This window comes from Lichenostomus cassidix, chromosome 7 (assembly GCF_008360975.1).
Source record: "Lichenostomus cassidix isolate B80296 chromosome 7, HeHo_3.0, whole genome shotgun sequence".
Taxonomy (NCBI): domain Eukaryota; kingdom Metazoa; phylum Chordata; class Aves; order Passeriformes; family Meliphagidae; genus Lichenostomus; species Lichenostomus cassidix.
The window spans coordinates 34575845-34587743 of record NC_139488.1 but is presented as its reverse complement, the minus strand read 5'-3'; the positions used below and the strand labels follow the sequence as shown (position 1 = coordinate 34587743).

The 11899-nt window shown below is 49.8% G+C and overlaps 2 protein-coding genes across 3 annotated transcripts in view; one reads left to right on the top strand and one right to left on the bottom strand.

The window, feature by feature from the left end:
• Nucleotides 1–1054: 1054 nt before the first annotated feature.
• On the bottom strand, nucleotides 1055–5109 carry LOC146434939 (uncharacterized). 2 transcript variants are annotated; one of them, XR_014853552.1, is made up of 3 exons: nucleotides 2935–5109; nucleotides 2133–2828; nucleotides 1055–1266 (listed from the first exon to the last, which is right to left on the bottom strand). XR_014853552.1 is itself a non-coding variant. In XM_085067157.1 (2 exons), the coding sequence occupies exon 2, from the start codon at nucleotides 2490–2492 to the stop codon at nucleotides 1506–1508; it is 987 nt and encodes a 328-aa protein (XP_084923283.1). In that variant the 5' UTR covers nucleotides 2493–2828; nucleotides 2935–5109; the 3' UTR covers nucleotides 1275–1505. The 2 variants fall into 2 exon arrangements, 1 of the variants encoding a protein (XP_084923283.1); XM_085067157.1 differs by lacking the exon at nucleotides 1055–1266 and having other exon boundaries at nucleotides 1275–2828.
• A 24-nt stretch (nucleotides 5110–5133) lies between these two features.
• Nucleotides 5134–11899, top strand: part of ZEB2 (zinc finger E-box binding homeobox 2) — a 110813-nt gene continuing 104047 nt past the window's right edge. Inside the window, exon 1 of the mRNA XM_085067156.1 lies at nucleotides 5134–5274. Coding sequence (XP_084923282.1) covers nucleotides 5202–5274 — 73 coding nt within the window. The 5' untranslated portion in view covers nucleotides 5134–5201. The remainder of the gene's footprint in view (nucleotides 5275–11899) is intronic.

The following is an 11899-nucleotide window of genomic DNA, read 5'->3' as shown; positions in this document are numbered from 1 at the left end:
CCCCAACCCGGACCCCCCCTGTGCTCTGCCTCCCCCGCATCTCACAGGGACACCCACTCTCGTCTAACTCAGAGATGACCAAAAGAAAAAAAAAAATCCCAGGCAGATCTCGGTGGCTCTGATGAGCTGCAAAGACACCCTGCGGGGAGGCGAGGGGGGAGAGGGGGGTCCCTTCCTTCCTTTGCGATGCTGAACCGTCAGGAAGGTGTTCCCTGAGCAGGACCATTTTGGAGCGCAATCCCATCGCTATTGCTCGCCTTCCACTCCTTGCTTTAGGCACGCGTTCAACGCGCAGTTCAAGAGCAGTTTATCTTAGCTTAATGTAAGTAAAAGTGCAGTGTGGGATCAGTGTGCCATTTGTTTCGGTTTTCTTCTGGAGGGGGAGAAGAAAAAAAAAATAAAATAAAGTGCTGGAATAGCTTGAACTCCTGTCAGAGCAGGGAAATTCTTCCGCAGCTCTTTAACGCAGCCCTTTGGGCAGCCCCACGTTTACCTCGGGAAAGGACCGTGCGAGGAGGCAAGACGCGAAGTTTCTCTTTGCACTGAGATTATTTCGAGCTCCTCTAGGAAGGAGGAAGGAGCGGCTGTGGGCTGTGCTGGGAGCTGGGCATGAGCGGCTGGAGCCTCAGCCGGATCAGCCCCTTGCAGCCGAACGCCTTCGCTCAGCATCCCCGGCTCGGGCTGCCTTCACTTACTTCGATATTACTTCTCGATTACGAGCGGTGTAAACCAGCTTTTTGATTAACAAACCGGCAGAGCGTTGGTTAAGAACACTTAAACTTCAAAAAAAAAGAAAAAACTATCCCCCTGGGAAGCGGGCTCTGAATTGGTTAATAATGTGCAGTACTTGCTAAATTGCTGACTTCCAGATGTGGAAAATATCTTTCTTGTTTAGGACCTACGTAACCTGATTGGATTACGACAGAAGCGTCACATTGGAAGGCTTTTGAGTGATGATTTAATTAACCATACAGTAGAAAGCTGTATTTGCCAGGAAACCCCTTCCATATTTGCATAACCAATCCCTTCAGTGCAAAGGTGGAGTCTGGGCTTCTTTTCTTTTCTTTTTTTTTTTTCTCTCTCTCTTTTTTTTTTTTTCTATATGTAATTTTATTTTAATTTTAATACTTGAAAAAGGTGAAAAACTTGTAACCTCCTGAAGTTCAGTCCCACGCGTTACTCGTCCACGCTGTCTCTCTGCTCATTCAGCTACTTCCAAGGAAGAGCAGAGCCAGGAAAAGAGCCCATCTCACCCCTGATCCATATCTGTGAACAAAACAGATAGACTGTAAGATCTCAGCACGTTTGGTTGGGGCTTTTTTTTTTTTTTTCATCAGATTTAGCTGACTATTCAAATAACCTGGATGAGTGCTGAAATGAAAGAGAGAGAGGAAAAAAAAAAAAGCCCCAAAAGAAACGCGTTAAGGATAAAAATAAAACCGCACCAAAACAAGCCAGGAGCTTATTTGCAGTGCCCGAACAGAGTTTAGTTTCTAGGCTTTATGTTAGGGTAAGTTTTCCCCACCGCAAGAGGCGAGAGCTCGGAGCGCGGCTGGGCGCGGGACGGTGCGGAGCGGGATGCGGAGCAGGATGCGGCCCTGGCCAGCTCCGCGGGCGGGCGGGGGGACAGCCGGGGGACAGGCGGGGGGACAGCCAGGGATCCCGCCCGGGGATGGGAGAAGCGGCAGGGATCCAGCCGGGGGCAGGGGATCCGGCGGGATCCTGCTGGGGAGGGGGCGGGGGATTCCGCCCGGGGGAGGGAAAGGGATGCGGCGGGGGGACCCACGGGCAGGGATGCGCCTCGGGGCGGGGGGGGAGCGGGGATGGACCCGGGGGTGGCAGAGATGCCGGCTGGGCGCGGGGGGAGGGCAGGGGTGCATCGGCGGGGCAGGGGGGCTGCAGCCCCCGGGGGGGTTGGGACGCGGCGGCGGGGCGCGCTGAGTTTCCGCGGGGCGCGAAGCGGCGCGGAGCGGAGCGGCGGGGCGGGGGGCGGGCGCGGGGCGGGGGGCGGGCGGGAGGAGGTGGAATTGCATTTCTGCCGCTAAAGCGTTCGCGGAGACTTCAAGGTATAATCTATCCCAGATCCTTTCCCAGAGAGAAACTTGGCGATCACGTTTCCACATGATGCTCACGTTTGGTGCTCTCCAATTATCCCTCCCCACAAAGATAGGTGGCGTGTGTTGCAGGGTCTCTCCTCTCGCTCGTACAGAAAAGAAAAAGAAAAAAATGTCATTAGAAGAGGCGTAACACGTCAGTCCGTCCCCAGGTTTGTGTTTCCTGGAGTGGCAGAAAGAGATCAGTCCTAACCTGCCCAGCAGGAATAACGGTCCTTCCGACAACTCTTTGCAAGGCTTTTTACAATTTCTCCAGGAGCTGCATCTCCCTTCACCTTTTCTCCTCCACTTCGCGGCTTCTTCATGCTTTTTCTTCTCACCATTTCTGGCCAAAACTACAAACAAGACTTCGCAGGTAGGTTCGGAATTTAATTCCATTTTCTCTCCTTTTTTTTTTTCCCCCTTCTCGTCTCTTTTTTTCCTCACACCACCTCACGCATCAGCGGGTTTATTTCATTTCGAGAGTATTTCAATTTTACCGGATTGTTTATACTTGGGGAGAAAAATATTTTAAATTTTTTTTTAATTTTTTCAATTTTTTTAACCGAAACCTGAAGTGACTCCAGCACTGCTCCAGGAAGCGGTGAGCAGTTTCGGGGTGCTCGGGGCTGTGCCACCACCACCCCTGCTCCCCTTACCTGTCAGCCAGGTACGGGAGGTGCCTTTTAAAACGCAGCAGCAAAAGTTTTAGCGTTAGGAAAGGACTTCGTCCTCCTGCATAAAAAAAAAAAAAAATCCCCAAACCTGAAACATCCCCCCACCCACCTCCTGCTCTTTTTATTTCAGGTTTTACATCAGAGCTCTGAAAGTTTGCAGGTACCTGTTAATGCTTTGCATGCCCTGAGCATGCAGAGCCAGCCCGGCCGGGCACCGCTGGAGCCCCAGCCCCGGGCAGGTCTCCCCGGCGAAGGATGTGTTTCCCCAAACAGAAAGTTTTGCTGTTTTGTCTGCTTAGTTGGTTTCATTTCTTTATTTTATTTTGTGAAGCTGGGTGAAGTAACACCTTAGCTTCTGGGAGCCTAAAGCAAGAAGTGAAAGTACTGACTGGAACTTAAAAGTCGTTTACCAAAAAGAAAAAAAAAATAAATTGAAATTAATGCATATTTTTAAAAGCTTGCCGGTCCTCTGGGAAGAAAAGTGGTCTCGACATTTGCAGGTTTAAAATTATTGATAACTTTTTACGGGAGGCTGGAGAGTAGGGAAGGGAGTGAAATGCATTTAAAACAATTCACCATTGGTCGTTCTGCATTAAAACGCCAATTGCCGAGGCAGGCTGAGGGTCCGGGCTCGCCTCGGTGCCTGTCCTCCCTCCCGCTGGATCTCCTCTCCTGGCAGATCTGCCGCGGTGATGCCACCATTGCCCACTCCAGCCTCGGGAATAACTGGCAAATCCTAAAGTTTCTAGCACATTTCCCAGAGTCTTCTTTCCTCAGCCACAAACATCCACATCCACAGAGCCACCAATTCCCTCTGTCCAGGCGGACTCCCAGGCAGGAGAGTGTGAGTAAACAGGCTGACCCCACACACACTCTCTCAATCTTCCCTTCTCTTACCTGCTTGGAGATTTATTATTTTTTATTTATAGCCAAGTAGGTTTTATAACAGTAAACGCCTGAGGAGAGAGTTCAGGCAGAATAAAAAGACCCAACAGCAGCACACTTCACTGCTCAGTCCTGGTGTGAAGCTTCAGCAAAGTAAAAAGGCACAAGGGAGGGGAAAGAGGAAAAAGAAAAAAAAAAATGTCACTTTGCTTAAAAATAATTATATTGAATTGTTGGGTCAGGTAATCATTTTTTTAGATTTTATGTAAAACTCCCAGTGCAGGAGAAGACAATAGATGCGAAGGCGAGGGGGGATCCTGCTCAGGAGAGCAAGGGTTAATTGCCCTTGTTTTACAGTTTGCATCTGTTACATCTTTTATAGCCCCCTGTTTAAACTAATCCTCAAGTCAAAGCATCTTTAAAGCTACAGCATCTTCTTCGAGATGGACTGAGTTTCAGGAGCGTTCTTGCTGCAAACCAAACGCTCCTGCCCCTCTCTCCCTTTGACAGATAGAGCCTCCTGCCCAGCCAGGGCACACAGGCACACACAGTAGGTCTAAAAGTTTACAAGTTGTTTTTATTTATAATTTTTTTTTCTTAAAAACAAAACCCAACTGAGAGGCTGAAAACTCTGACAGCGGTAGTTTTGATTTCTGTTTCTTTTCTGGGAAGGAAAAAAAAATGACACTCTGAGGCTTTGTTTAACTAAGGGGCAGGGGAAACCCTGAATATTGTCAAACTGACTAAAAAGGTGACAGAGGTTTATAATTACACTCCTCGTTGTTAGGGGGAGGGGGAGGTATCCTTGCTGAGCTTTACCCCAAAAGGACAGGGGAGAGCCATGTTTCCCTTTCCTCTTATCACTTTGCTGGAGTGCACTTTGGGGGGAAAAAAATGAAGGCAGGAGAAGGGTAGGATTTCGCGTGAAAAGAAGTTCTAGTGTCAAATTAAAGTACTTTTAGGAGGAAATGGTCCGCCTAGCATTGAGTCAAACAGCCTACTGTAAAAGCTGTGCATTCCCTCATACGGTCATGAGTTATGACTCATTTGAGATGTAATTCTTGTCTCTCTCTCTCTCTCTCTCTCTGATCTGCTTTGCTGGTGCAACACACACACACGCAGGGAGGGAGACACACGCACACGCTCACACACACACACACGGAGACACACACAGAGAGAGAGCGAGAGAGAGAGAGAGAGAGAGAGAGAGAGAGGGAGCAGAAATAAATAAATAAATAAATATATAAATAAATAAAGAAGAAATCTGCCCGGCTGGGGAGAGAGGGGGAGCCCGCTCCGACCGCGTCCCACCTCCCCCGGCACGGCCAGCCTCGCCGTGTGCGTGGATGGGTTCTTTTTCGGGTGCAAACTGGGGTCCCCGTTGGCGCCCTGCGTTTAAATGGGACATCCCGATGCCCACATTGTCGCTGTGTTTGGTCGTTACATAGAGCCTGCGTGCTGCTGCTGCTGCTGCCGCTGCCGCCGCTGCTGCTGCTGAATCAGGGAGTCGAGCCCATGCGAACTGCCATCTGATCCACTCTTATCAATGAAGCAGCAGATCATGGCGGATGGCCCCAGGTGTAAGAGGCGAAAACAAGCCAACCCCCGGAGGAAAAACGGTAAGACGCCCCCCCGGGAAAACTTTTCCGGCCGGCTCCGCCGCGGCCGTGGGGGGGAAGCCGGCGGCAGGACGGGGAGCGGGACGGGAGGGGGGCACTGCGCCCTGCAGCCCGGGGCTGGCCGCCCCCCGCCTCCCTGCGCCGCGTCCCGCGGAGCGGCCGGGGCTGCGCGGCCGCGGAGCGCCGGGGGGTGCGGAGGGACGCGGGGGGGAGCCGCGCCGCCGCCCGCCCCGCCGCCGCCGCGCCCCAAAGTTTGTTGCGCGGGCGCGGAGCGGAGCGGGCGATGCCCCCGTGGCCCGGAGCGGCGCGGCCGCTGCCCCGGAGCGGCGGAGGAGCGGCGGGGGCGGCCCGGCTGGCCCGGCGCTGCTCCCCGCTCCGCTCCGGCGCTGTCAGTGCGGGCCGGGCCGGGGCGCGGAGCGGAGCGGAGCGGGGCGGTGGGAGGCGCGGAGCGGCGCGGAACGAGCGGGGCGGGCGGCCCTGGGAAAAAAACCCGGCAGCGTGAGAACCCCGAGGCGGGCTGGCACCGAGTTAGAGACTCTCTCTCTCTCTTTTTATTTCTTTTTTATTATTATTATTGTTAGGGACTCGAAAATGAAACTTCCTCCTCCCTGATAATTAATAATACTAATGAGCTCGGTGCCCGATTGTCCGTCGCTGCCCTCTCCCCCGGTCCCCGCCGGCCGCGCAGGGCCGGGGCGCAGTGGGACGCGGTGTTCTGGGCTGATTTCACATTTGGCAGCTTTCACTGGTGTGGTGGGTCTCTCTTTCTCCGTCTCTCCCTGTCCCTCCCTTAGTTTCTTCCTTTCTCTCCCGGCTGATAGCCGCTTCCCCGCCGCCAGCCTCCCCCTCCCCGCCCGCAGCCCCTCCATGGCCATCCCGGCTCTACTTCCAACAACTTTCCTCTCGAGGAGCCGGAGGAGGGAAGATATTTGTGTGAACCTGAACCCATGCGCTTATAGCTCAGCTACTTCATTTAAGTGGAGAGGTGGAGGTGGAGGGGGGCTGAAGGAGGAGGGGGACACACACAACAACAACAACAACAACAAAAAACACAAAGACAAGAGAATGTTGATTAGAAACAAATGATCCTGCCCCCCCCTCCCCTTCCCTCTCTCTAGGTTGTGAGTGTGAGTGTGTGTGTGTGTGTGTGTGCGTGTGTGTGTCTTTTTCTTGTTGTGGTGGAGGCGTCGAGCCATATGGGGGAGTGATAGAGGAATTTTAGTCAGAAACTGTTCGTTATGTTACACTGGCTTTTCCCTTTGTGTTGTCTTTGATCTATTTGCTTGGCTTAGTATTACAAAAAAAAAAAAAAAAAAAAAAAGCCAACCAACTAAAATAATATATTCCGAGCAGCTTCCCAAGGATCCGTTCCTTGTTATCTTTTTTTAAAGTCTCTCCCCCTCAACCACCACCCTTTACTCTTGTGTCTGTCATTATTTAAGGTGGTCCTCACAGAGGAGACCTCCCCTTCCCCTCATCTCTGGGTAATTTAGTAGACATTAAAATTACACGTAATGTTTCCCTCTCCTCTCTTGTGTTTCCTCTGTTCTTTTTATTAAATGTTGGTTATTGATTTTCTAAAATCAATGTCTGTTGTGGGGCTTTTTTCCCCTTACAAGTATCTAAAGCACGTTGCTGATCAACTGGATAACAAAAGCTTTGTGTCAAGTAGCCTTTTTTCTTATGTTAAACAGTCATTTTTGAGAGAAAAAGAGAATGAGATTTAAAGCAACGCATCCAGAAGTGCTCTTTTGCAGTAAAGAATATTCTGAGTGTTTGAGGGGGTTTTATTCTTCTTCCTCAGCCTCCTTGCTTTCCCAGGCAAGACTATTAGTTTAGCGTGTTAAACCCATCACATTCTCTCTGATGAGGGATGCATCTCCGTGTTTAATATTTTCTCAACACGATTTTAGTCCTAAAAAAAAAAAAAAACACCACCACCACCCTCCACACCCCCCCCAAAAAAAGAAAAAAAAAAAAAGAGCTGGATGCCTCTGTTTGCCCAGGACATCAGGACCGTATCCTGGTAGTGCAGCCAAGTCTTTGGGAGCACGTATGGAGCGGGGTGGCACAGATTCTGGTTTGCTCCCATGCAAAACGGTGTTTTCAGGGAGCTGCACTAACTTGGAAAAGCCACCACACTTGGGAGACGAAAGTTTAATTGCGATTTTTAAGGTAACCACTTAAAGATCCTGCAAACTTCAAGTGTGTGTGCACTGCTTACGCGAAGGGCTGAGTTCTCCCTTCAGTGTCTTGTTCTGGCCAAGACACGGGGTGTTGGCGGGGGGGGGGGGAAGGAAATAATTCTCTACTTTCCGTCTGTCCCCTCTTTCCTCTTTGTGCTCCCTAATTTGTTTCTTTCATTCATTTCTGAGTGAGAAATGCCCTGGTTCTGAGGAGCAGGTAGAGCGAGGGTGGGTTTGGTTAGGGCTTTTTTTTTTTTTTTTTTCATTTTCTCTTTCTCGACAAGCACGTATCCAATGCCTTTCCCGTTGGGAATTGCCTAGGATTTATCTGGACTGAGTGGATTTTTCTTCTTTCCTGGAATCGTGGAAAAGATGTTACTTCTGAGCTTGTGTCTTTGCTGATAACACCAGAAACGGTGATGCTTATCGAACTCGAACAGAAATTCCTTAGAAACGCAGCAGAACCAAAATAAAATTTAAAAGCCACGGGGAAAAAAAAAATAGATGGTCATGAAGGAAGCGAGATGAGTGTGAGTGAATCCCAGACACATTACAGACGGGGACAAAACAGAATAATCCAACTAATGCCTCAGTGGGCTCCACGCCTGTGTGCGTGGATCTGCGTGTGTGCGGGGATGGGCAAGGCTCGGGATGAGATAGCGGGGCTGGATAAAATTACAGCGGAGCTAAATAGGGTAGAAAGGAAGAAGGCTCGGCGTTTTCCAAGATAACGGGGTTGATGAGAGCTGCTGGAGTGCAGGAGAGGTGTGCGGGGGGGGTGGGTTGAGAGAGGCGATGTGGAAATCAATGAGGGGTGAGCCCCCCGGGGAGGGCGGGCAGCGGGGAGGATGGGAAGGAGAGGACCCCGAAAGCGGGGCGGAGGGGGCGGGAGGTGCGGGAGCGGCAGCCCAGGAATGCGGCGGAGCTCCGGGAAGTTCAGTCAGATGATTCCCAGCGCCTGACTCACTTCGCGGCACTTTCACTCGGGAGAGAAGTGGCGGCAGAAGAGGAGGAGGAGGAGGAGGAGGAAGAGGAGGAGGAGGAGGAGAGGGCAGTGAGCCCCCTTTCCGCACGGGCGCCCCGCGGAGGCGGGGGCAGCGCCGGCGGCCGCAGCGCCGGTGCGGAGCGGCGCGGAGCGGTGCGGAGCGCGGCCCGGGAGCAGCGCTGTCCGGCCGGCAGCCCTGCCCTGCCATGCCTGATGAGCTGCCTCTCTCCGTGTTGTTGTGGTTTGGCGTTTGTTGGCTGAGGGTTTTTTTTTTTTTTCCCTCCTTTCCGCTCCCCTCCTCGAAAATCCAAAGTAAAATTAAAATCCCCGGGAAGGGGAGGGGGGAGGGGAAAGTTGTATCTAATTTACCCCAAAGTTTCAGTAAACAGCTCTCTTTGATTCCTTTGCCACCTCGCTTCCAGTTGTAAAGAAAAGGGAGAAAGTTCAATGCTTTCAGGGCGTCTGATCCAAGAACACAGACCAAACAAGCAGAGACGATTAGACTTGCTCAGAGCCTTTCCCAAAAAGATACCCACCCACCCTCCTTTCAGGGATGCGGGGAAGGGGGAAAAACCTCCTTCACTCCTCACTTGAAAAAGAGGGGGGGAAAAGAAAAAAAAAAAAAAACCAGGAAAAAATAGGCAAGCCTGCCTGCTGCCTTTAGTGAGTGGGAAGTGAGTCTTGTCTTCCCTGCCTGCAGAAGTTTGGAGGCAGCTAGACTGAGGCTGGGGTGTGAGGAGGCAGCTGTTCCCTGTGCAGCCCAGGTGGCAGCGGGCAGAGCGGGCACCCGGAGCGCTCCTGGGGCCGGGCAGCTCCTCAGGGCCGGGAATCCGTTGCGAGGAGATTACTCCGGGAGCTGGCTCACTGGGTAGCCAGACAAATGTACCACCAGCACCTCCAGAAAAGCACCTGGAGATAGGTATTAAAAATTAATGCCATAAATGCGAGTGGCCAGGGCGTAATGATTACCCAGCTACATTCTCTCGGTGCAGATTCATGTCCAGGCTGAGCTGTGACATGGAGCAGGGGAGGTTGTTTTCTGTGTCAAGTCGGATCTATTTATTTTCTCCCGAGTTTCGAGAAACCCAGCGAATTTGGAGATTAGTGCCTGATTTACTGTTTGCCATTTGTGACCATTCGGTACTTACTGGTTTTGCTTATTGCACATGCTTCGCAAGGAAAGTTTTGGGGGAATTTCTAATTGCTGCGAGGAAATGCATTTGATGGCTTGGAAAAGGCATATTTGAAAAGGGAAAAAATATTAAGGAAACCATTACAAGATAATTATCGATAATTATACATAGTCAACTGCCCAAGGTAGGGGAAATATATGGGAGACTGAGATGCAAGCTCTCAGGACAGGCTGGTGATATTCACCAAGAAAAATGTGTGTCTCCCTTTAGAGTGGAAAGAAGGGTGTTGATTCTTTTACAGCAGCCCCACATTCATTCCAAGAAATAGGAAATTCTTCGCCTCACAACAGTTTTTGGCATCTGCATTATCCCAGTGCTTTTAAGGTGCATTTTCTCCTCTGTGAAAGAGAACTCTTTGTCCTTTTTTTCTCCAAGACCATGGCTTCCCAAGGTAGACACTATTTTGTGCCTGTCACATAGAAAGGGAGTGCAGGTTTGCAGTGCTCACAGACAATTGATTGTCTGCCCTAATGTGTTTCATTTACATGTTTATAACGTCAATAGTGCTGGGGTGTCCACTGTACCATTCATTCCAGCATTCCCACAAGGGTGCAATTGTCTGAATGGCCAAGTCAGACACCTTTTTGATTGCTCTTTAGTTGTCTTTTTAGAGTATAGAGAAAAAGGAGAGAAATCTGTGATGCAGAAACACTAGTTGAAAATATTTCAGAATTAAACGTCACCATTAAAGCAGATGTGAGCATTAGACAAACAATATATTTTAACTAAGGTTCTGGAGGTGGAAACAAATTCAGAATAGTGGAGCTGGTTAGTGCACACGACACCCAGTCCTGATCCTTAATTTTTTGGGGCTTTTTAAAAATGATTTGTCGTTTCCATTTTCATTTCAGCCCCTGTAAAAGCAGCCACCTCCTAACTCTTTGCACGCTTAACTGTAATTTGCTATATTTTCCCTACATATTTACATATCTCTGTTTATGCCAACAGCGTCAGCTAACCACTGGGAAAGTCTATTGAGAGAATAACTAGGCTGGGAGAAGTATAGACTTTTAAAAAATGCTAAGATCTAAATATTTCCTCGTCAAGTGGGGTTTTTAGTGGATAAAATGACAATGCCTAGACTTTTCCTTGCAGCAGTTTAACTTACAGAGCTGTGCCCCAACTCCTTACGCCTCCGATCACCGTCCTCTTGCGCTGCGAGCTAGCAGCAAAGTGTTTCGAGGAGTTTCCAAGTCAATGAAAGATCACTTTTGAAGGTGTGCTGCGCTGTTTTGATATGCCACCTTGTCCTTTATCACCGGAGTGGCTTCTGAGGGAGGCAAGAAAGGCTTGCTCGTGGTTTGCATGAGGATAAATGAGGCACGCAGCTTGTTGGGACTCATGTGGAGGTGCATGTGTGCATGCGCCTGCACCTAGGCGTGCGTGTGCTGTTCGCAGGGAACTGGGATGGATAGGTGTGCTTGAAAATAACCGCTCACGTTTCAGCCTAGATCATTCCCCCCTAAAAAGGATGCTGATCCCAGCAGCTACAATTAATGCAAGTCGACCTGCTCCATCCGTGATCATAAGGGCAAAGAGCTCTAAGTCCTGTAGTTTGTGCTCTGGAGGTAAAGCGAGGGAAAACTTTTTTTTTCCCCTTCTCTATGTAATTTTTGTTGTAATTTTTTTTTAAAAATGCCTGTTTGTGGAGACATTTTTTTCCTTTTTTTTTTTTTCCTTTTTTTTTTTTTTTTTTGCCTAACAGGGAAGACACAGTAGATGCACCGTTAGCTGAACCCCTGACACGGCGGTCTTTTGAATGCCTTAGGTATGATTTCACTTTCGCTCACATCAATGCTGACCTGAATGCCTTTCATATCTGATCCGCTGTGTCTCTCCCAGTAAACATCCCCTGAGGGGAGAACAAAGAAAGGAGCTCTTCTTCTTCTTAATCACAATTCAGCCCATTCACCGCCGGCAGGCTACATTTGCATTCTGCAACAGAAAGCCAAGATGAAAAGGAAAAAAAAAAAAAAAAGGGAAAAAAAAAAAAAGGAGAGTGAGAAGAAGGGGGGAAAAAGCAGAAGGGTGGAGGCTGAGTAAAATAACTTAGGTGTTTGTAGCTGTTTGTTGGGCTTCCCCTAGTTACAAGCCTTATATAGATCCTGCTCTACCCAGCCTTGGCTCTTCTGACAGGCAGATAGTGTTACAAGATGGCATGCCTGTACTATTCATGGCCACTCGCTCTAACACTTGAGGTAGAAAGTGTCAGAGAGGGATCAAATTCTACTCTGAGAAGTCTGTTATAGTTAGGGTCAGGT